This window comes from Phodopus roborovskii, unplaced genomic scaffold, assembly GCF_943737965.1.
Source record: "Phodopus roborovskii unplaced genomic scaffold, PHOROB, whole genome shotgun sequence".
Lineage (NCBI taxonomy): Eukaryota > Metazoa > Chordata > Mammalia > Rodentia > Cricetidae > Phodopus > Phodopus roborovskii.
In genome coordinates, this window is record NW_026126407.1 from 21,571,609 (window position 1) to 21,595,764 (window position 24,156).

Sequence of the window (24,156 nt, forward strand, 5' to 3'; positions counted from 1 at the left end):
ACTAGAATGGAATCGGGCCAAGTGCACTGATGTGGTCAAAAGAGTCCTCTTCCTTCTTTTTAGTTTTATTCCCCATTTCTGTCTGAGACCTGTGTTAGGAATAAAGCATGAGGAAACTTGGCAGATTCCTCAGCAGGTGAGGGTGACCTAGGTGGGGGACAAACATGCCAGACAGCTTAGTGAGAAGTTTTATTAGAAAGGAGGGGGAGAGGTAAAGAGAAACAGAGACAGAGAGACAGAAAGAGGACAGAAAAGAAGAGGGAGACAGGAAACGTCCTGCTTGCCCCAGGGGAGTAGCAGGAAAGAGAGTGAAAACAGAGCATAAGTGAGCAGAGCTCTTTCTTTTAAAGGGGTCCTTTGTACCTGGGCTGACCAGGGTGCTGTCTGACTGCATTCTGCCAGGTGACAGGGGCAGGCCAGCATAATGCCTGAATCCATACAGCCTGACCAGATGCAGCATTAATATCCTTATTTCCATAGAACATTCCCTGCTATCTTGATTTGCTCTGATATATACTTCAAAAGACACCCAGCCTCTAGTCATTACCTGTTACCAGACAGCTCCAGATTCATAGGTATTTGTTACAATAGCATCCTCAGATCTGTGTTATTTGGGTGACCATCAAAAATAACAGTAGATCAGGAAGGAAATTAGTTTCCTTCCTATTCAGAAGGATAGAGGCCTGTGAGCTGTGTCAGCAGGGTTGGCTCTGCCCAAGGCCTCTCGCTGGCTCCCAGGAAGCTGTCTTTCCTAAGTCTTCACACAAACCTCTTGTTTGTGTCTAGATGTCTTGTAAGAACACTATTCCTACTGGATTAAGCACTTACCTGTATGACCTCATTTAGCATTTTCTACCTCTTCAAAGGCCAGTCTCCAAATACACTTGTTTTCTGAAGTTGTACCAATTAGAAATTTAATGTACATTTGGAGGGGCACAACCAATTGCAAGTATAACCAGGGTGAGCACTGATCACTCAGTGGGGAGGACAGCAGGGCAGATCCAAGGTTTAAAGGCATGCCTAGGAGCTCCCAGCTGCACTCTGTTGGGGGACTGGGACATGAGCCAGAGAGGTGACAGAGTGTGGTTCTAGTAGTGTCAGGATTGGGGGGGGGGGATAGGGCCTTATATTAGCTCTAAGGGTGAGACCAAACACGGAGAGTACTGGATAATGTCTCTGTGTGACTGTGTGTCCCATCTGTGAGGCTGGAAGGCATCACAATTGGGAGATGCCTGCCATGGAGGTCAGTCACAAAATGTGTTGATCTCAAATGCCTGGCATGTCACTCTGATGAGAGATCACAGGAAGAGCAAGGTGCCATTGGGAAGATGCATCTGGAATGGTACCCACCTTCCAATCAACCTGCATCTCAGTAGGCACAGCACAAGAACCTCAGCCGGCACACCTTGATCTGTCTCTTCCCATGATCTTCAGTCCTTCTGTTTCTGTTTCCTTCCTGGATACTCAGATCTAGAGTCTGATGACTTCTGTCCACCAATCCTTCCTAGCCCTGCCCACACGGTTCATTGAAGAGCTGACGTCCAGGGAAGTCATGGAAGGGTACACAGCCACTCTGCAGTGTCAGCTCAGCAAAAAGGCCTCTGTGGAGTGGAAGAAGGGAACAGAGACCCTTGAAGATGGAGACAGATACAGGCTGCAGCAAAAGGGAGCAATGTGTGAGCTGCAGATCCATGGCCTAACCATGTCAGATGCTGGAGAGTACTCATGTGTGTGTGGGGAGGAAAAGACCACAGCCATGCTGACCATCAAGGGTAAAGACCACAATTGGCTAAGTAGATCTGTATGGTGCTGCCCAAGCATCATGTGTCCATCACTGCGTGGGATCCATTCCTGCCTCCTGGTTGTGTTACCCAGAAGACAAGAGCATCTGCAGCAGCTTCCCCCTCCCTGTGCTGTGTCTGGTTTATGTTGTTGGACCGACCTGTGTCTCTTGTCCTCACTGTCATGTCCTGGGCCCCAAAGATTTCTAGGAAATCTGAGGTTCTCTATGTTATTCTGACTATCCTTGACTCTGCATGCCATATGAAGTCTAAGGCTCGAGGAAGCTGCAGATGGGGCAAAGTGGAGCTGTGCACAGTCCAGCCTGAGGAATACCACCTCAAGTTCTTGCACACTCCCACGTGCCCTTTGGTTGAGTTCTGTGTCTTCTCTGTGTGATCATGTCCTGTCTTCCCACTAGCTCTGATAGATAGTGCCTGTGTCTTTCTGACCTCCTAGCTCTACCCCCCAAGTTCACAGAGGGTCTGAAGAATGAAGAGGCCACAGAAGGGACCATGGTGACTCTGAGGTGCCAGCTGAGTAAAGAAACCCAAGTGGAGTGGAAGAAGGGAACAAAGATCCTCAGAGATGGAGACAGATACAGTCTGAGACAGAGCCAGGCTGTGTGTGAGCTGTGGATCCGTGGCCTCACTGTGGAAGATGCCGGGGAATATTCGTGCGTGTGTGGGCAGGAAAGGACCTCAGCCACTCTGAGTGTCAAGGGTAAAGATCATATTTAGCCACCTGAGCCTGAGGCTTGGTGTCTCTATGTGCTTGATGCTATGTCTGTCCTCCATATGTAGCACAGTGTCTGTGGTGACCTTGCGGCTGTCTGTCCTGAAACTAGGGTCATCTGGACATCTCCATGACTAGTTCCTATTATTTGGGAAATATTCTCATGTTCATGTCCACTTCACAAACCCTCTCTTTACCTCCCCATCTATTCCCAGGTCTCTGTTCCTGTCAAACCCTTTGCCAGAATGTGTGTCTTCTTGTGTACCCCATGTTCTGTGCAGCATGTCCTTCAGAGTCCCATGTTCTCAGTCAATGCTTGGCCCTTTCAGCTCTTCCCACCAGATTCATAGAAGACTTGAGAAGCCAAGAGGCCACGGAAGGCACCATGGTCACACTAAGGTGCCAGATGAGCAAGGCCGCCCCTGTGGAGTGGAGGAAGGGGTCTGACATCCTGAGAGATGGGGACAGATACAGCCTGAGGCAGGATGGGGCCACGTGTGAGCTGCAGATCCGTGGCCTGACTGTGGAAGATGCTGGGGAGTACTCATGCGTGTGTGGGCAGGAGAAGACCTCAGCCACACTGAGTGTCAAGGGTAAAGATCGTGTGTGGCCACCTGAACCCGATGAGGCCTGGTGTTTCCATGTTGTTCTATTTCTATGTCTGACTGCACATGTGACACAGCTACTGTGGTGACCTGGTGGCCATCCGTCCTGTACCTGCAGTCATTCTGCTTGCTGAAGAGATGCTTTCATGTTCACATTCATCTCACAGTTCCTCGTGGAGATGTTCCCGCTCACCATCTATCCCTTCTTTCCACCTGGGTTCTGTGGTGCTTTTAATTCTATGTGGATTGTGTGTTCTGTGTACAAGGTTCTCCAGTTTCATGTTCTCAGTGACTTCTTGGTCCTTCCCAGCCCTGCCAGCCAGATTCATAGAAGGCTTGAGAAATCAAGAGGCCACGGAAGGTACAACAGCCACAATGCGGTGTGAGCTAAGCAAGAAGGCCCCTGTGGAGTGGAGGAAGGGGTCTGAGATCCTGAGAAATGGGGACAGATACAGCCTGAAGCAGGATGGGGCCTCGTGCGAGCTGCAGATCCGTGACCTGGCTGTGGGAGATAACGGAGAGTACTCGTGCGTGTGTGGGCAGGAGAAGACTTCGGCCACACTGAGCATCACGGGTAAATGCTTCCGGTGGCCACATGATTTTGGACTTCTGTTTTGCTCTTTATCTACCCTGTCCCACTCTACCTCTCCCCAGGATCGCCTCTTTCATCCGTTCTGTAATGCTATATTTTTCCTGTCTGATCTCAGCCATACCACTCTCCAGGGTCTTGGTGTCTATAACTTACTTACCTGTTATGTCCTCACACTGCCGGTCATCATGTTGGGACAGAACATGTGGTTCTGTGTTCCCAGATATCCTCTCCGTTGCTATCTGCATTTCAGTTTCTGTGTGTGCTTAGCTAAACATTATCTTTGGCTGCGGTCAATTGAATGTTCAGAGAGGACATGTTGGTCCTCCAGTGGGTCCTATACCCTGCAGAATGGGGACATGTTCCTAGTGTGGCTCTGTGAAACCTAATGACTGCTGTATCTTGAAGTCTCTGGAACATGGATGATAGAACCCATCCTGATCTTGAGAGGTCTGGCTGTTTCCTGGGATCTATAGGACTCACTGTACCCTAGTATCAGAGGGACCGTTCCAGGACCTGGGAAGAGCTAGGCTATACTCCAAGGTCTGGTCTGAGACTGGGATCTTGGAGGACAAAGCCCTTTCCTGGGTTCTGGTCTGTAGGGACATGACTTAATTCTATTCTGGGTGGTCTGACATGAGCACCTCCTTTGGGTCCTTTGGATATAATCCTGCAGGGGACTGGGCAGTCTAAGTGGGAGGCGAGCATCCAGAATCAGATGTTGAGTTCTTTGTTACCTCCCCACCAGCTCCCTTACCCAGAAGCCCACCTAGACTCATGTCCTCACCCTACATCAACCCCAGGACTGCCCTGGAACTGTAGAGGAGCTTGTCCTCACCCCATCTTAGGCTGCCTTAGGGTACTCAGGGGTGCATCTTGAGTTGAGTCTGTAGCCTCTTATCCTCTCACAGCCCCACAGGCGGTATTCCAGAAACCACTGCAGAACCTGCAAGTAGAAGAAGGTTCCATGGCCAGCCTGCAGTGTGAGCTGTCAATCCCCAATGCTGCTGTGGTCTGGAGCAAGGGTGGCCTGGAGCTGCAGGCTGATGCACGGCGAGAGTCACTGCAGCAGGGGTGTGTGGCCGAGCTGCTGCTCAGAGACGTGCGCCGTGAGGACGCGGGCGAGTACAGCTGTACCTGTGGCTCTGAGAGCACAAGCGCCACACTCATGGTTACAGGTAGGTCTGGGCTTGGTCAGCTCCAGTGTTGGGGGCTGGCTGTTTTAATGCTGACCCTCACAGTTGCAGCCCTGTTTCATGGGTCCCAACCATGAGAACTCGCTCAAATTGGTGGCCCTGAGGTCTGCCCCCCTCACCAGGAACTGGGCCCCTGAGGTTCTCCTGAGCCTCATGCTCATGCAGAGATCCCCTGTCATATGCTCTCCCTCCAAGGTAGCGTCTCCACCATCCTGCCAGGTGACTCACATCTTCTTGTGTCCTCTGTCACTCTCCATACCTGCCCCATAGTTCTTCCTGTCACGTGTTACGGTTTCACTGCAGTGTCTCTGTGGCCTTAGCTGTTCCTGCTCTCTGTAGCCCCTCAGGGTTATTTCTTCAGTATCCCCATAGGCAGGTGCAGTAACCCTGTTCACTGATGTATGCAGGTCCCCAGTTTCTCCCTGCAGCGCTGTCCTGTGGATCCTGACCATGGACCCACTATGGGTGGTCCCCTGACTGCAACACCCTTAACAACCCAGCTCTCATGCTGTCCCCCAACCTTGCAGCTGCTCCTGTGCGGTTCCTCAGGGAGCTGCAGGCCCAGGAAGTGGATGAGGGGACCACTGCACGCCTGCACTGTGAGCTGAGCCGGGTGGCTGTGAGTGTGGACTGGCGCAAGGGCTCCCTGCAGCTTTTCCCCTGTGCCAAGTATCAGATGGTGCAGGAGGGCGCAACTGCCGCGCTGTTGGTCCGTGAGGTGGAGCAGGAGGATGCAGGAGAGTACATCTGCGATGCAGGCCACACCCAGAGCACTGCCAGGCTCTCAGTCCGAGGTGAGCTGCCCATAGCTGGTATGTGCCCAGCCCCCTCCTGCTCCTTGAAGAGCAGGGGACCTTGTTCAGTCAGAGCCGGGGAGATGGAACCTGTGGCTCTAAGTGTTTTTTCATGGCCCTCAGCCCCCAAGCCCAAGTTCAAGACTGGCCTGCAGAGCACAGAGCAGGAAGCAGGTGGCGAGGCCCGGCTGTGTTGTCAACTGAGCGAGGCTGAGCCAGGGGCTCTGGTGCAGTGGCTCAAGGAGGGTGTGCAGCTGCATGCCAGCCCCAAGTATGAGATGCGGTGTGAAGGGACCACGTGTGAGCTGCTGATCCACGGGCTGGAGGCCAAGGACACCGGCGAATATGCCTGTGTGGTGGGTGGTCAGAAAACCTTGGCCTCTCTCAGAGTCAAAGGTGAGTAGCTAGACTCCAGGAGGAAAGTTTGAGCCCTTCCTGCCACACCCACCCCTAGGGCTGTCCTGAGTACTTTTGCTTCACAGTTTTCTCCCCCTCGTTCCTACACTACTTCCAGTTCTGATTCTCCACCCAAAGGGTCATAGCAGCCAGGACAGACCTCAGCCCCCAAAGACAGCCCTGTCCCCCCTTCCCTACCAGCAGGTAATACAGCATTTGCTGGCCTGACTTATCCCTACAGGAGGCTTTGCTTCACGGGAACCTGGCCAGGATAGGGCTGGCAACAGCAATGGGCCAAACACAGCACTCACCATTGTATGATCACTTTCTCTCTTGACTTGTGGGGAAGCAAGTGTCCCAGCTCACCTTCCATGCCTGTGAGCCCAGCAGGCGACAGGAGAGCCCTGGAGTGTCAGGGATGGCTTTCAAGGAATTTGGCTCAGGCTGATAAAGAGCCTCTCTCCTCTGTCCCCCTCCTCCAGAGCCTGAGGTGACCATTGTGCGGGGACTGGTTGACATGGAGGTGCATGCTGATGAGGATGTGGAGTTTACTTGTGAGGTGTCACAGGCAGGAGCCACAGATGTGCAGTGGCGTCTCCAAGGTCTGCCACTGCAGAGCAATGAAGTGACAGAGGTGGCTGTTCTTGGAGACGGCCGCACCCACATGCTCCAACTGAAGGGTGTGACACTGGAGGATGCTGGCACTGTCTCCTTCCACGTGGGCAGCCTTTCATCTTCTGCTCAGCTCACAGTCCGAGGTATCTGGCTCTCGATGGCCTGGTCTACCCTCACCCGGAATGAGAATGCTCAGGCTCTGGACATTTGGGGAACATAGATAGTAAGATACTCCTGGTGGGGGGGGGGGAGGCGGTGAGGTTCTGGTAGTGAGGAGAACTTGTTTGTTGTTAATTCTATGGCTGCATCTGGCTGGTAGGCAGGTACAGTGGGATTCTGGGAAGCTTGTGTTGTCTTGGTGCTTAGGACCTACCCACTATCCCTCAGAACGTTCTTCAGATTGTACCAGTCCAAACCCTCGATCACCTCTAGAGTCTCTGTGGGCCAGAGCCCAGGGTGTGTTATATGTATAGATATACAGAAGGGGATTGGTAGCATGCTCCCATGGGTTTATTCTCAGGGATTGGGTAAGGTATCATGGGACTATGGGATATGAGAGCTCAACCACTCAAGGGAGCATTCCAGATGCAAAAGCTGATGCCCATGCTTCCTGTTTCTAGTCCCTGAGGTGAACATTCTGGAGCCCCTGCAGGATGTGCAGCTCAGCGAGGGCCAGGATGCCCACTTCCAGTGCCGGCTGTCCAGGGCCTCGGGCCAGGAGGCCCGTTGGGCTTTGGGAGGGGTTCCCTTGCAGTCCAATGAGATGAACGACATCACCGTGGAGCAGGGCACACTTTACCTGCTCACTCTGCATAAGGTGGGGTTCTGGGACCTGCCTTTGCCTACACACAGAATGTTCTGCACCCATCAGGGAAGATCCTACTCCAGGGCATTGGGCTGGGGAGGTGACAAGTCCCTATCTTGGGGGTGCTGGGAAGATGGGTCAGTCTCTTTTGGTCAGGATGAAGAGCAAGCATCTTTCTCCTACCTCAGGTGACCCTGGAGGATACTGGAACCATCACTCTTCAAGTGGGCTCATGCTCCTCAGAAGCCCAGCTGAAGGTCACAGGTGGGCATCCCTATGCTGCACCCAGCCTATGCCAGTGGATGTCTTTTGTTTCCTAACACTGCACGAGGGGAATCAGGAGACCCACACTTTGAGCTGTGATTTTTACACTGTGGATGTCAGTTTTCCAGTGTGTGGTATCTCAGGCCACAATTGATGCTGCCTCCTGGAAGAGCTAGATGATCTGACTAGCGTGGGTTTGGGTCCTGAGTGGAGACAGAGCCAATTCTGTGGTTTAGGTCCTGGCACATGCATATATGTCCATGATGATGTACATTTACTTACTCAAAAAGCTCAGAGATGTGGCCTCTGACACATGTATGAATTTGGCCATGGTAAATGTGACTCCAGCATGCAGGCAGGACTTTAGGAAACTTCAATTTAGAGTATACCTTGTCCCAAGAATAAGTCATCCTATAGAGCTTGGCTTTGAGCAACCTTCCCATGCTGTCTAGTCCTGGTTCTCAAAGTGATCCCATCCATTATCTGCCCACTTACTGATTTGTCCTCTACCCATCTGCCACGAATGCATCCATCCATTTATAGCCACCATTTGTCACCCACCTAAGCCTATTCTTCATCAGTCATCCATTCATCTTCCACATCATGCTACCCATTTATCTAGCTACTCATGATTTGTCTATCCATTCACCCATCTACCATCTGAACAGTCATTACCTATTTATCATCCAATCATTCATCCCTCCACACACCCACCATTCATCCATTCATCTTCCTATCTACTCAAATACCCATTTACCATACAACCTTATTCACCCACTGGATATGGCCTCTGATCTTCTACCCTTCACGTCTATGATTTCAGGATGGGTTATGTGTAGCGTTGCCATTATGGAGCCCTCAGTCTTCTGAGGGGAGCTAGATGTGGAGAATAGAACATGATCTGAATCCCATGTTCTGCAACTTCAGAGATGGACAGTCATGGTCAATTCTATGGCCTATGGGGCTGAGAAAGGCTGCCAAGTGCCAGTGCACAACTTAAAAGTTGATTAATGAAGAATTTCATGTTTGCTTTGAGTTGGGGCAGGGCAGAAAGGGTCTGTGTTTACTAGGGGACAATATGGAGCTGCAGGCTGTGTTTCAGTCCTGCTTTAGTCTAGATGGTCCCATTCTGAGAGAGCTAGCTCGTGGTGTGGCTTTGTGGGGAATGGCTGTCCAGGTAGCTTTGTTAGGGACAGGCTTGGGAACTGGTGTTAGAGGAGGAGTGTCCATGGGGAATGGCATGGAAAGATTTCTAAAGGAGCACTCTGGACTGAGCCTGGGGCTGCTGTGTCCTGCTGGGTACCAAAATCTTCACAAATGGTCTCTGACTGACCCTTCTCAGTCTCATCCTGTGGTACAGAAGCAAATGCAACAGATGTATCTGGACTTTGTCAGCTGCCCCCAGGAAGCTCAGAGGGGAACATAGGGTGATGGTGGCATCCCCCTTAACTAGTCCCAGTTAGCAAGTGTGGAAGAGACCACAGGTCTTTTCCTGTCTGTTCTGGAGCATTGGAAAATCAGCTGTGAAAACATTAATGCCCTGGAGTGCTTGAGCTATCCATCTGCTGTGGTTCCTCCGAGCATCCACTCAGAAGATGGGTGGGATTCAGGGAAACAGGTGAAGCATGTCTGCATCTTTGAGGCTCTTGCGCTTGGAGCTGGCTGTGTGGTGGAGGAGCAGTGCACCCCAAAACTAAGGTCATGGTGTCCTAAGGGTGACAGAATCTCGGAGGACATGCTGCCCCTGTCTGCTTCTATACCCTCAGGAATGGAAAGCTACCTCCTGGGACTGGGCCCCACACTCTTGGAGCAATCCCATACTAGGTTAGAGAAGGCACCTATTGTCAAGAAGAGCCCTGAATGCGGAGTTTATCCATTGTCCCTTCTGAAAAAGATACCAGATAGGTTGGCCTCCTATGGATGGAGCTAGGAGTGCTCTGAAGGTGTGTGGCATGCTCAGTGGCTCACATGCCTCTCATGGGCCAGTGTGGGTGGCCTCTGTGTTTTTCTCTTTGATTAGGGTGTGCTAACTATCTGAGGTAGATTTCTGAGCCTCTGGTCTGGGTAGTGCCTGATCCTAGAAGATTCCAGGTGGCCCATGCCAATCGATCTCAAGATTGTTCTAGAAATTCACTTGGGATCCATTTGTAGGGAACATTTTCTTACTGCCGTTCTCCTCTACACTGCGTACAACACAGGGCACCTGACTAGAATAGTGGGTTTCCCACATACAAAACAATCCTCCAACAGACACCAACTGGATGTAGTATAGCTGAATTCAATTCTGACGTTCCCCAAAGCTAGCACAGACCCATTGGTTATAGATTCAGCCCCATGACACCCCCACCAGCAAAGCCAGTTGCAAACCTAACCTTACTAAGTGGGTGTGAGTGGAGTACCCACTGCCCACCTGGGTTTGACCAGTTTGCTAGGTCAGCTGAAATTCATCAAACAGTTGCTGTCACTGGCTTGTCACACAGGACACCATGAGAAACAGGGTCTAGCATACTAGTCCACAGGTACCCCTCCCCTCCTCCACACATCACTCTCTATCCCCTTGGTATCCAAGACCTAGAAGTGATTCAGACTTGTCTACATTTATCTTCAGCCTTACTGCTGTCCCTGAGGCTGGTGGGTTGGGCAGGACATTTGAGACATTTGAACCCTCTTGTCATTTAGTCTTCCTGGTGACCAGCCCCTTCCTAATGCTGGCACCTCATTAGCATAGCCTCTGATGTGATCAAAATGTGTTTGCTGTGTGTGAGAGCACTTGTGACACTCAGGAAGTTCTGCGACAGGAACTGGGACAAAGACCAATTTGGCTATTGGATCACATTCCCCACACCAGTGCCCCTGAATGTGGCCCCCTCCCCTTAGACCCCAGGGAGCCCCAGCCCAGACTTCCTTCTCGCCCTCTTGCACAGAGGCAGCTCTATGCCTGGTACGTGGCTTGCAGAATGTGGATGTCTTCGCGGGGGAGGTGGCTACGTTCTCCTGTGAGGTATCTCGTGCAGGTGGGCCGGAGGCCCGCTGGTGGCTGGATGGCACCTTGCTTCACAACAGCCCTGGGAGTACCATCATTGTGCGTGAGGGGACTGTTCACTCCCTCATGCTCTCGGGCCTGGGGGTGGCCGACTCAGGCACCATCACCTTCCGCACAGGGCCCCTGGTCTCCACAGCCAAGTTATTGGTCAAAGGTATTGGCCAATGGGGACCTCCCCATGCTGGTGCTTCTGCCCTTGCTGTCCTCACATGCTTCCTGCAGGGTCCTGGGGATTGAGGAGTGTCAGGTACTGACCCTAAGGGCCATAGACAAGGCATTGCTCCACATCTATTGTGAACCCAGGGCAGATGGAGGGCTTCCACTCATTTCCTGAGTGGGAGGTTTAGTCTCTGTGAACTGTTTAGTTGGAGGCTGTCCTCCTGCACATTTGCTGCGTGGGACCTGCACACATTGACCCTTGTTTACTACCCTACTGGGTAGGTATCCCAGCCAAAGGCAAGCCTTTTGAAGGGGGGCTTCCTGGGCTCCTGATGAAGAAGCCACTACATCCAGTTCTGGTGTGCTCCTGTGCCCACCTACTTTTCTTCCTGTGGGCACCCTTCTGGGGAAGAATTGGCTGGACAGGGAGGGCAGCAGATTGCCCAGGACTCCAGAGAGCTCCTTCCTAATCTTTCATCCAGTGTCTTTGCCTAAGACCTGTAAGACCTAATAGAGCCAGATCCAGGATGAACAGTTATTGATTGTGTAGGATTTCAACAGATGGGGATGGGATGGGACCCCAAGGTCAGCAAGCAACCCTACACTCTTGGAGAGGGGCAAGATGGGTTGTAGCCGCAGACTTGCAGGATTTTGGGTTCAGGTGTGTCTAAGATGGGATCTGTGTGTACACTTTGGGCTGGGGGGGGGCAAACACCATGGACAGACATCTTGACATTGTCATCTGCCATGGGTTTGTAGGGCTCTTGGGCAGCTATGATGGGTTCCCTTCCTGGCCACTTGCCAGGCACCTGTTGCTAAGCCATTGCCCACCAAAGCACCATGCTTGCAGCCGCTGAAGCAACTAACATGGACAGCATAAGGCGGGTGGGCCGTGGTGGCACTGTCCCAGGGCCTGATGCATGTCTGGCATGTTGGCCGACAGATCCCACAGTGGAGGTGGTGAGTGCCATGCAGGACCTGGTGGTGGAGGAGGGTGGCTCAGCTGAGCTCCTCTGCCAGTACTCGAGGCCCGTGCAGGCCATGTGGAAGATGAACGAGCGGGAGGTGTGCGCAGATGGGAACCGTGTCATCATAGAGCAGGACTGGACCGTAGCCAGGCTGACCCTCAGGCCAGCCCTGCCCTGTGACAGCGGCATCTATTCTTGTGAGGCCGCAGGCACTCGAGTTGTGGCACTTCTCCAAGTGCAAGGTGAGGCCACCTGGCAGGCAGGCCTAGCATAATCATGATAGAAAGGCAGGCAATGGCCGCTAGCCTTGCAACGCAGGTGTGACCTATACAGTGAGAACACCTATATGGGTGGTGACACAGAGCTATAGCTTGGTGAGGACACAGTCATGTGAGCTCGTGGCTTCTGTGAGAAACAGTGGCTGGTTAGACTGGAAAGACGGGAGAAGGGAGGGGTATGGACAGGTCTAGCAGTGCTGGTTGGGGAACTTGAGGAAAGGGTGTGGCCCACATCTTGAGGCTGTAGGCACCACCGTGGGAAAGGAACAGCTCTGTATCTCCAGTGGGCTTAAATCTGGGCTTGAGAGGTTCTGGCCTGTGAATATCTATGAAGCTTCTCATCTGTGAGACACAGGGTGCCCCTCATCAGTGAGACCAATGCCAATGTGAAGCTTCTGGAGAGGGTGACGGGATGGGTAGGGCTGGGCAACCATACTTCCTCCAGTGGACCCTGACTGCCACCCTCCGCAGTGGCTGCTGGGGTCCTGCTCTGTTTGGCCCTTTATAATTTGGGGGGAGGGGTCATACAAGAGACAGTAGGTTTTGTACAGGAGGTACAAAACCCTGAGCCCTGCTTTCTTCACAGCCAAGAACACAGTGGTGCGTGGCCTGGAGAATGTGGATGCACTGGAGGGCGGTGAAGCTCTGTTCGAGTGCCAGCTGTCCCAGCCAGAGGTGGCTGCCCACACCTGGCTGTTAGACGATGAGCCTGTGCACACCTCAGAAAACATGGAGGTGGTCTACTTTGAGAATGGGCTGCGGCACTTGCTGTTGCTCAAAAACCTGAAGCCACAGGACAGCTGCCGAGTGACCTTTCTGGCAGGGGATGTGGTCACATCTGCATTCCTCACCGTGAGAGGTGCCATGCTAAGGGAGGGCATGGTTGGGGTAGATGGGATGGGGCTTTTCTACAGGAGGCTGAGCTCTGAGCAGAGGTGGTGGTGAAGGGGATCATATAGGGTGGAGTTCCTTCCACCTCCTAAACTGTGCTGATAGCTCAGTTGAACTCAGTAGGACGGAAGGACTGGTGTCTAGGATGGCAGCCACATGTGGGAGGGTCACTTCCAGGGTGAGAGTCTATTGAAAAATGGGAGCTGCCACCCTTCAGGGGTGGGGACACCATAGAGAAGAGTGGCATCTCTAAGACCCCTTCCAACAAAGGCTCTACCTGGTGGGAGAGTTGGTATCAGATCTCTAGACTCTTCCCATGGGTGGCTGTACCTCCTCGGTTTATAGGGACTTAGGGGCACTGGGCTGAGGGTGGGGTGGGACAGGAAATGGGAGGCAAGAAGGAACGTGTTTCCAAGATACCCTCCCTGAAATCTCTGAAAACTCGTCCACCTGAGGCCCTAGTGGCTGTCAGAGCAGTTGGAGTGGGGCCACTGGTGAGGGTTCTGCAGGTGAGCCTTCTAGACTCCCCAACATGAGGCCTTCCTGAGTCAGGAGAATTAGGTGAATCAGGCTGAGACACCTCCAACCAGAAGCTAGTTTGAGGGAGGCTTTATAAGGGCCAGGGGCCTTGCATCTCGCTTCTGGAGCCCCTGCCCCTGCTGATGCTCATCTATTCTGCTCCCCACAGGCTGGCGCTTGGAGGTCCTAGAGCCTCCACAAGATGCATCTGTGAGAGCTGGTATGCAGGCCTCCTTCACGTGCACACTAAGTGAGGTGGTGCCTGTGGGCGAGGCTACTTGGTACATCAACGGGGCTGCCATCCAGCCTGATGATGCTGAGTGGACAGTCACCGCAGATGGCAGTCATCATGCCCTGATGCTGAGTAATGCCCAGCCCCAACACACGGGAGAGGTCACATTTGCAGCACGTGATGCTGTGGCCTCTGCACGCCTCTGTGTGCTGGGTGAGTAGGTGGCAGTGGTTCCTCCACTAGAGTGTGGGTCTGAGGCACACCTGACCCCCCCTCCACTTAGACTCAGATGGGTGACTGTTCCGAGCTGGCTTCTGTGCAGCTCCATTAGACCCAAAGACCCAGAGGATAATGACTCCAGTAGCTCCTGCTGTAGGTCCAGGAGAACTCCCCGAGGCTAGAGTCCCTTTGTGAGAGTACTCTGCCCTCTTCCCTTTACCTAGTGCATAACTAAGCCCAGCTCTAGGGGGAAGGGTCAAGAGGAATGAGGTCCTCCAACCCCAATGCCTGCCCTTAGTGGTGGGTGCCAAGATGCACAAATACAACCCCATGGAGGCTTCAGCAACATCCCTTGCTCCTTAAAGCAATCTGGGCCCCTGGGTTCAGAGTCCAGCAGGACACAAGTGTATGCCATGTCTAATACTGAACCTCAGTGACTTGTGGAAGGACTTCAGGAGCCAGTGTATGTGCTAATGTGCTCTCTTCCATGCAGCCCTTCCCGACCCCCCTGAAGATGCTGAGGTGGTGGGTCGTAGTGGCCATTCGGTGACCCTATCCTGGGTGGCTCCCATGAGTGATGGTGGCGGTGGTCTATGTGGCTATCGCGTGGAGATGAAGGAGGCATCCACAGGCCAGTGGCAGTTATGCCATGAGCTGGTACCTGGGCCAGAGTGTGTGGTGGATGGCCTGGTCCCTGGGGAGACCTACCGCTTCCGAGTGGCAGCTGTGGGTCCAGCAGGTGCCGGGGAGCCTGTACATCTTCCCCAGATGGTCAAGCTAGGTGAGTTACTGCTCTCAGTTGATGAGAATGCCCTGCTGGGTAAGCTGGAGGGAGGGAGATCTTTAGGGCTGGGCAGTGACCCTGGGATCCATTATGGCTGATGTGACTTATCCTCTGTGGGTACTGTTTTTCCGCAGAGCCAGCAGAACCTGTACCAGCCCCAGCCCCAGCCCCAGCCCCAGCCCCAGCCCCAGCCCCAGCCCCAGCCAAAGCCCCAGTCCCAGCCAAAGCCCCAACCCCAACCCCAGCCAAAGTCCCACCTCCAACCCCATCCCCGGAGACACGGCAGGCAGTAGTCGGTGAGGATGTGTGTCTGGAGCTGGAAGTGGCAGCTGAGGCTGGTGAGGTCGTCTGGCACAAAGGAACAGAGCGCATCCAGCCCAGTGGACACTTTGAGATCCTCTCTCAGGGACAGCGTCAGATGCTGGTGATCAAAGGCTTTAGGACGGAAGACCAAGGGGAGTACCGCTGTTGTCCCACCCGGGGCCTGCCCTTCTCAGGGGCTACCGCCTTTAATGGTGAGTTTGGGCTCTGGAGTCAATGCTGTGGGAGTGGGGAAGGGTTGATGTGCTCTGGACACAAGGCTGAGTCATTCCCAAGACTCCATGTGATGTGCAGAGAAACCAAGGCTTGGCCAGGTGAGGCAGGTCTCATGTGACTGAACTGTGCCATAGGGTGGCCTCCTGTTCCCGAGTAGGATTGGTGGTGGATTTCGTAAGTCCTGGGACCCCTGCCCACTGGAGTTCTGAGATCTTTTCTGAAGCTACTTTATTCTGATCAAGTCCTCCTCCCAGTCCACTCTGCCTCCAAGGCACCCCCACACTGAATACTATCTGCACTGTGGCCCATCCCACTCTGGGCACCATCCCTGAGAGGCTCCTTCTGCACTCAGCACCCCAAACTCTTTGGCCGACTCCTGTTTCCCTGTGTCTGAGGTCCTACCCACTCATGTCCCTTGTCCCACGCTCCAGACCTCCCAACTGTGCTGAGCCCATCCCCTAACTCAACCCTCCTGCCCAGAGCCTCTCTATGATCTGGCTACTTGCCCCACCCACTGTATTCTGAACCACATGCTGCACTGGCAGCCCCTCCTCTTGCATTCTGAGCCTGCCTCAATGTAAGCACATCCTCTCTGTACAATGCAATGTCCCTGTGAGCCTGGGCTCCTGTATCAGCAGCAGGGCCGAACAGGTGGAAATACACCTGACTTTATTTTGCAGGGCTGTTTTTTGTTCTGGTTGAGTTACTGTGTGCTCCTTGCAGGAAGTAGACTGAGGGGGAGTGAAAATGAGGGTGGAAAGCTGAGGCTTGGAGCATCTCGGAACAGATAAAGGTTCAGGGTACAAGATGGAGAGCAGAGGTCCAGGAGACCACAGCCAGATCATACCCCATCCAGCAGCAAGGACAGGGGTGGAGTTGCAGCTTCGTCTGACCATACCCACTGACCCACTGTTGCCCTCCTCAGTGATCATGACCTCAGGCTCTGGGGATGAGGTCTCCACACAGCCCAGCCTGCCTCCTGAGGCAGCCCAGGAGGGTGACCTGCATCTGCTTTGGGAGGCCCTTGCCCGCAAGCGCCGCATGAGTCGGGAGCCTACACTGGATTCCATCAGTGAGCTTCCTGAGGAAGACGGCCGTATGCAGCATCTGCGGCAGGAGGCAGAAGAGACAGCCCCTGACCTCTCTGAGGGCTATTCTACAGCTGACGAACTAGCACGCACAGGAGAGGCTGACCTCTCACACACCAGCTCTGATGATGAGTCCCGGGCTGGTACCCCTTCCCTGGTTACCTACCTCAAGAAGGCTGGGGGTCCTGGGATCTCACCCCTGGCCAGCAAGGTGAGCCTCCTAGTTGGTCTGCAAGGGAGGGCTGGGGGCATGTCTCAGATCTTCATTTCTGTGCCTTAATCCCATTACTTATCCATTCATTCATCCATCTCAATATCTTCCTTATGTGCATAATCTTACCATCCTAACATCTACCTTTCCTTCTCCACCTATCCTTGCATCGATCCATCTGTCCATCTATTCATTATCCTCTTATCATCATTCCATCTGCATATCCATCTACCCACCCATCCAACCATCCTTCTATACATCTGTCCATCCATCTGCCTATTTGGTCATTATTTGTAATTCATCCACTTATCAGCCCACCATCTGTCACTCATGCACCTGTTGAACTGTTTGGCCACTTATCCATCAGCATATCTTCACCCACCTGTCCACTAATCTGTTATCCATACCTCCTGTACTTATTTTCCAGTTTATCCATTTATCTCCCCATCCGTTTACCCAGTCATCCATCTATCCATTTCCCACTCATCCAGCATCTCCTTGCTCCTCCCTTCACTCCCGTTATTCACTATGCCCCATTCACCATTAATTTGCTTATTATTCCTGCATTTTCTCTCCTGTCCATTTATTTTTCTGCTGACTTACGTACTCATCCACTTACCCAATGATCCCTCCATCCATCCACCCTTCTACTACCCATTCAACAGCACAGCCACCTGCCTGCTTATTTTTTTCTTGCATTTTCCATACACCTCCCCACTTATCTACTAAATAGTCACAACCTTATCCTGAAGAGATTGGCCTGGCCTTTCTGGTGTTTCCCAAAATGCTGTTGGTGCCCATCTGGGTCATTCATTGCATGTTGTAATTTTAGGACAAGCATTTGCTTTAGGGAACAAAAGTAGCAGGGCTCCAGCAAGCACCTGGGCAGCCACTAAGCTGGAGGCAGATGGAGTGCTGGAGTGGCAGTATGTCTGGAGTGTTACTGATCTTAATTTCCCAGCCTTACTCTGACTTCACATCCTATGTCCACAGCATGGGGCCCAGATGGCCACCTCTGTGAAGCCACAGAAGCAACAGGAACAAGCAGTGCCTGTGTGTCCATTGCCGGGAGACTTGAGTGCAGCCGACTTGAAGGATCCATCCCTGGACAAGGCAGCTGTGAAGATCCAGGCTGCCTTTAAGGGCTATAAAGTGCGGAAGGAGATAAAGCAGCAAGAAGGGCCTGTGTTTTCCCGGACGTTTGGGGACACAGAGGCACAGACTGGGGATGTGCTGCGGCTGGAGTGTGTGGTGGCCAGCAAGGCCGATATTCGGGCCTGCTGGCTGAAGGATGGCATAGAGTTGACGGACGGGCGGCACTACCACATAGACCAGCTCAAGGATGGTACCTGTTCTTTGCTGGTCACTGGCCTGGGCCCCACTGACACTGGCCGTTACACCTGTCAGGTGAGCACCAAGTTCGGCCGTGTGAGCCACAGTGCCTGTGTGGTGGTCAGTGGAACAGAGAGTGAAGCTGAGAGCTCCTCAGGAGGTGAGCTGGATGACGCCTTCAGGCGGGCAGCGCGGCGCCTGCACCGGCTCTTCCGTACCAAGAGCCCAGCTGAGCTTTCAGAGGAGGAACTCTTCCTCAGTGCTGATGAAGGCCCTGCCGAGCCAGAGGAGCCTGCAGACTGGCAGACATACCGAGAGGATGAAAACTTTGTGTGCATCCGCTTTGAGGCTCTTGAAGAGGCCCACCGGGCAGTCACCTGCTTCCGTGACATGTTTGCCACCATGGGCATTGGGGTGGAGATCAGCCTAGGGGAGCAAGGACCCCGGGGAGTGGAGATGCGCATTGGCAAGGTGGCGCCCCCTGCCACCCCTGCAGTGCCACTATCAAAGACATCTGGCCTGCAGACTTCAGATGCTGGTGAGTCCAGGGGCTACAGCGGCCTTGGGTGAGGGTAGGGGAGCTTGGCCTGAAGTAGGGTAGAGGGAGGAGAGGATAGAGGCGGCTGAGACAGAACCAGAGGGGACCTCTGGCTGGTTGTCCTCCATGCAGCCTGTGGGGTGAGGACAAGGCAGAGCCCCGTCTTTGAGGTTAAACAGTTGATTGTGAACCTCAGTTTCATCTTTCGTGAGCAGTGCATGTTGAGGTCCATTCCTTATGGTAGTAGTTTCAGTGTCAGCTACTGAAAGTAAGACGACCTCACTGTACACTTGACCCTCTCCTGGTTTATCATGAATGGCCCTCAGTGCTGTGTCTTGAGACTTCTCCCCAGTTTGGGGTACTTAGGCTTTAAACTTCCAGCCTGTGCATCCTTTTCTGTCTGCCCTTTCCGGTTCTGCACTCCTCTGCCTCACTGGGAACTAAAAGAGGGAATTCTTAGAGAACGAGGGAAGGAGAGACGCTCATGGTGTCTAGTTGTGGAGTTTGGAAATCCCTTAGAGGGAAGGCTGCTGTGCCACGCCACCCTCTGGTGACGACCTGCCTGTGGTATCCGGGTCTGATGGGCATCCCAGGGTTAATTCTCTGTATCCTCTACCTGCCTGTACTAGCCCCAGTGTTCCTGACCGAGCTGCAGAACCAAGAAGTGCAGGATGGATACCCCATGAGCTTCAACTGCGTGGTAACAGGCCAGCCTGTGCCCAGTGTGCGCTGGTTCAAGGACGGGAAGCTGCTGGAGGAGGATGACCACTACATGATCAACGAGGACCAACAGGGTGGTCACCAGCTCATTATCACGGCGGTGGTACCAGCAGATATGGGTGTCTACCGCTGCCTGGCAGAGAACAGCATGGGAGTTTCCTCCACCAAGGCTGAGCTTCGTGTGGAGCGTGAGTGCTGGACTGAGCTGGGTGTCCCCAGGGTGGCCTGGGTGTGGTCTGGCCGCCTCCCAAAGACTTTTCCTCCCAATACCAACACCACACTGATTAGTTTTGCATTGTATATGTGTGTGTGTACACGCGCACCCACCCTTGTGCACACGTCCACGTGTATGGTATTAGAGGACAATTTGTGAGAGTCAGATCCTTCCACCATGAGGATTCCAAGGATTGAACTCAGGTCACTAGGCTTGGTGGCCAGCACCTTTACATGCTGAGCCATCTGTGCCAGCCCAAGATTAGTGTTTTAACATGTGTATCTGTGGGACACAAACATTGAATGTGTAACAGCATAACAGCTCTAGTCCTGGCCAGAAAATCCTCAGCTGTTAGTTTTTAGGCCGGCATCGCTTTAACCCCTCTTGGTATTGTAAGATGAAGCTGGAAGGTCCTGCCTGTGCTGTTGTAATTCATGAAGACTGCAAACTGTGGGCCAAAGAGGCCTGCAGTTAGTTATAGCCTGGAAGTGTCAGCCTAGCCCTGGGCTGGTGCAGGGAGAGTACATGAAGCTGTTGCCCTTCCCCATGCTGAGTTCAGGTAGCTCCCCTCAAGGTTGCACGGCTAGAGCCTCGTAGGGCCAAGGTGGTCCTGGTCACATGTGTTTTAGGCCTTGTCCCTGAGTCATCCTTTCTTCTCCAGTGACCAGCACAGACTATGACACCGCAGCAGATGCTACTGAGACTTCATCATACTTCAGTGCCCAGGGTTACCTGTCCAGGTGGGGTCCCTCAGAGATGGAAAGGTCCAGTGACTGATTCTCCCAGGGTCTCTGAGGAGGCAGCCATACCCTGCTGCCTGGAAAGGGGGGGGTTAGAGTGCTTGGATTGACAAGCCAAATCTTGGGGCCTTCCCAGGCCTGGTGGTTCTGTTTCCTCTGTCCCTCGGTTCCGGATCCCTCCGTGTCTGATGCCATTCCAATGGCCCTCCTGCCCTGAACCTTCTTGCTTCTTGCTTTATGGCTGCTCCTTTGTTTGTCCTTCCTGACAGCCGGGAACAAGAGGGAACCGAGTCAGATGAGGGACAGCTTCCCCAGGTGTTAGAGGAGCTTAAAGACCTCCAAGTGACCCCTGGCACCCGCCTGGCCAAATTCCAGCTCAAGGTGAAAGGTGAGGAAGTGGCATTGCCTCACTGAAAAGAGACCCAGTCCTAACAACTACAGTAGGGAGGGGCCCCCAGCCAGCAGTGTTTGGGTGGCTATGTGTGTGTCCTTTCTGGATAAGGAGGCCAGCACCCTTTGGTCTCTGAGGGAGGATCTCTGCTCTGGGATTGCTATCATCACTGGGAGATAGCCTTGGGCTGAACACCTGCTTTTGTGTCTTCAGGCTATCCAGCCCCCAAACTGTACTGGTTCAAAGATGGCCAGCCCCTGACTACATCTGCCCACATCCGTATGACTGACAAAAAGACCCTGCATACCTTGGAGATTGTCTCAGTCACCTTGGAGGACAGCGGCCAGTATGCAGCCTATATAAGCAATGCCGTGGGTGCTGCCTACTCATCAGCCCGGCTGCTAGTCCGAGGTGGGTGCCCTGAGGGACTGGACAGAGCTGACCCACAGCCCTATCAGACTTGGGGCCTAAGGCTCTGCAGTCGTTGCTGCAGTGAACAGAGACTCGGGTGGCCAGAAGTCAGCCCTGCAGGGAACAAGTGGCCATGGTGGCCTTGAGACACCTTCTTCCTGAACCTGGTGAATTCCAAACCTGAACCAAACCATTCTTGCTCGAGGGACCCAGTGCTCCCTGTGGCCTCTTTTGCCAGAGCTTGGGACATGTGGCTCCCTAAGCTCTGGGTTGCACACATGCCCATGCATTTGGTTGCAGATCAAGGCCACAGGTCTGGGGAGGCTGGGGGTTATAAAACTGGGAAATAGTAGGTCATCTATCTGGTCTGTGTGGCCTGTGGCCATCCTCATGCTGAGTCATGAGATCTGCGGCTCTCTGGCTGAGGTTTCAAGAGGTTTGTGTATCTTTGCCTTGGGAGTGGGGCTACCTGGACAGCGCAGCACTGTGTATGAGGCTAGAGATCAGAGCACCTATGAATGCTGAGTGTCTGACTCTCTGTGTTTTCAGGTCCCAGCGAACCAGAAGAGAAGCCAGTATCAGGTGAGCTAGCCCCAGATGGGCATGGCAGGGTGGTAGACCATGGGCAGGAAGCCAGAATGGATGCACCCGGCACTGGCTACCGTGGATGGCCAGTGGGCATATGTTTCAGGGGATCCTCTGGGAATAGGACACTGGGGTGGAATTTTTTTATGTCAGGGGGTCCCTATGGGTTGGCTGTGTCATTCCAGATGTGCATGAGCGGCTGGTGCCACCCCGGATCCTGGAGAAATTCACCCCCAAGAAAGTGAAGAAGGGCTCCAGCATCACCTTTTCAGTGAAGGTAGAAGGTGCGGTAACTCTCGCAGAGAGACTGACAGCTGAACTCAATGTTCTGCCCCTAGGGGAGGGCCCAGTTCCTGGTGGGGTTCTGTCTCTGTCAGCGATGGACTCACTGCCCTCTGTCCCTCAGGACACCCAGCCCCCACTGTGCATTGGCTCAAGGAGGAGGCAGAGAAGGGAGTGCTGTGGATTGGCCCCGATACCCCTGGCTACACCATGGCCAGCTCTGCCAAGCAGCATAGCCTGGTCCTGCTGGACGTGGGCCGTCAGCACCAGGGCACCTACACATGCATCACCACCAATGCTGCTGGTCAGGCGCTCTGCTCTGCCAGCCTGCATGTCTCAGGCCGTGAGTGAAGGATCGGGGGTAGAGAGGTACATGTGAATGGGAGGGGCACCAGAGCTGGACAGTGCACAGACCCAGGGGCTTCTTGAAGGGTGGGGCATACTGACCTTGAACATTTGTATTTCTCATCCTCCCGCAGTAGCAGGACACCCCCTGAGCATGTCAGGCCTCACGGGTGCAGGGGAGTTTGGTGTGGGGCTTCACAGTCTCTCAGGTCCAGCACTCACCCTGCTCTGTACGTGGCAGGGGGTGGGTGTCTCAAGGGTGAGCAGATCTATCTGCTCCAGAGCCTTGCTCAATCCCCTGTGGGCTGGCACTCTGAAGATAAACTCGTGCTCTCAGTTACCATTGAGGTGACCATGGTCAGGAGTAGGATAGTACCATTTCAGAACAGTCCCTGCTCAGGGCTCAGAGAGAAGAGTCCAGGGTCCCAGGGCAGCTCAGATGTCCTGAGTACATCTGAACCCAAAGCTTCAGGGCCCAGGAGTTCATGCTGACATTCTCCACTCTCCTGACAGTGGCCAAAGAGGATGAGCAGGAGAGAGTGAAGGAGGCCCTCATTTCTTCCTTCTTGCAAGGGTGAGTAGATGCTATCCAAAGGGCCCAGGGCCAAGATCACACAACAGGTCTGGGAACAAAAAACAGGACAACCGTGCTGCTGGTGGAGACCACCCTAGCTTGCAGATAGACCAGTTCTGGCTTGCACAGGCTGTGCACTTGGGCCTGTTTGTTTCCCTCCTATGCCTCCATTTCCCCAATATAGAAGGAGGGTTTCCCAGGATGCTTCTGATGTGGAAAAGATGACTGGTGCCCTAGACTATTGCCTCCAGACCCTCTTCCTGTCAGGAGCTCCTGCCCAAGGGTGGAAGGTGGAAGGTGGTGTTTGCTCCTACCTCAGGCCTCTCAGGATGCCCCTGTCTCCACAGGACAAGTCAAGGTGTCTCAGCCCAGATGTTGGAATCTACAGGTTTTGCTGGTCTTGCTGGGCAAAGGAAAGGTACAGGTGGGATGGACTCATTGAGCACCCTCCACCCCGAGCCAGGTGAAAAGGAAGCCTCCTGCCAATGGGTTAGGGGTTTCCACACTCCTGTGGGCTGAGCTTTGGTTAGAGTCAGAGCCATGTATGACTTCTGTAGATCTGGGAGCCTATGGGATCCCAAGGGAAGCCTAACCTAGATGCAGAGCTCACATCCAGTGGGCTGTGGAGGCCAGCAAGCCAGGCAACAAGAGCAGATGTGGCATGAGCCATGCTCCAGGTCCTATACAGCCTGACAACTGAGGTCTGAACCCTCTGCAGCTTTGCCCTCCTTCCTTCCCACCTGTTGTCATGCTGGCCACCTGCTGTCCATAAGCTACCTGCGCAGTTTAACTGTGCCTGCTGCCCCCAGTAACTATCCGGATCCTGGCTGTGTTGTCCATTCCCAATTGGCTGCTATCCCTTGACTACGCAGTGGGTACCCCGCTGATCCTTAGCTAGTGTTCCTCAGCTGCATCTACTGTGTCCTCTCTGTCCGGACTTGTTTCCTCTTGTTCTCATCCACTACATCTTGGCTCAGACCACAGCAAGCCTTCTATGACTTCATATCCCCGTCCTAGAGGCTGGTCTCCTCATCATACCCTAGCACCATTAGGAAGCCTGGTCCTAATCCCTTGGGGCTGAAAATGATCCTGGAGTGTAGGGAGTACTCAGGAGACCCCTGGGGGAGGATGGTTGATTGAGGGTCACTTTTGCTACTGCAGGGGACTCCCTGGTGGCTGAAGAAGCCCACGGTCACCTGTCCCTCGCTGAGGTGGGCACAGAAGAGTTCCTGCAGAAACTCACCTCACAGATCACTGAGATGGTATCAGCCAAGATCTCACAGGGTGAGGTGCTAGTGCATGTCCCAAGGGGGTGGT

At 53.6% G+C, this 24,156-nt stretch overlaps 1 protein-coding gene across 1 annotated transcript in view; it reads left to right on the forward strand.

Annotated features, from left to right (window-relative positions):
• Obscn (obscurin, cytoskeletal calmodulin and titin-interacting RhoGEF) overlaps window positions 1-24,156 on the forward strand; it is a 133,852-nt gene that overhangs the window by 72,917 nt on the left and 36,779 nt on the right. Inside the window, exons 44-67 of the mRNA XM_051180578.1 lie at window positions 1,509-1,772; window positions 2,239-2,502; window positions 2,844-3,107; window positions 4,620-4,886; window positions 5,432-5,698; window positions 5,822-6,094; window positions 6,577-6,852; window positions 7,330-7,526; window positions 7,703-7,778; window positions 12,813-13,085; window positions 14,581-14,868; window positions 15,006-15,386; window positions 16,334-16,707; window positions 17,701-18,577; window positions 19,207-19,485; window positions 20,173-20,251; window positions 20,521-20,639; window positions 20,856-21,053; window positions 21,603-21,635; window positions 21,824-21,922; window positions 22,045-22,263; window positions 22,779-22,839; window positions 23,187-23,257; window positions 24,001-24,123. Of these exons, the coding sequence (XP_051036535.1) occupies window positions 1,509-1,772; window positions 2,239-2,502; window positions 2,844-3,107; window positions 4,620-4,886; window positions 5,432-5,698; window positions 5,822-6,094; window positions 6,577-6,852; window positions 7,330-7,526; window positions 7,703-7,778; window positions 12,813-13,085; window positions 14,581-14,868; window positions 15,006-15,386; window positions 16,334-16,707; window positions 17,701-18,577; window positions 19,207-19,485; window positions 20,173-20,251; window positions 20,521-20,639; window positions 20,856-21,053; window positions 21,603-21,635; window positions 21,824-21,922; window positions 22,045-22,263; window positions 22,779-22,839; window positions 23,187-23,257; window positions 24,001-24,123 (5,622 nt within the window). The remainder of the gene's footprint in view (window positions 1-1,508; window positions 1,773-2,238; window positions 2,503-2,843; window positions 3,108-4,619; window positions 4,887-5,431; window positions 5,699-5,821; window positions 6,095-6,576; window positions 6,853-7,329; window positions 7,527-7,702; window positions 7,779-12,812; window positions 13,086-14,580; window positions 14,869-15,005; window positions 15,387-16,333; window positions 16,708-17,700; window positions 18,578-19,206; window positions 19,486-20,172; window positions 20,252-20,520; window positions 20,640-20,855; window positions 21,054-21,602; window positions 21,636-21,823; window positions 21,923-22,044; window positions 22,264-22,778; window positions 22,840-23,186; window positions 23,258-24,000; window positions 24,124-24,156) is intronic.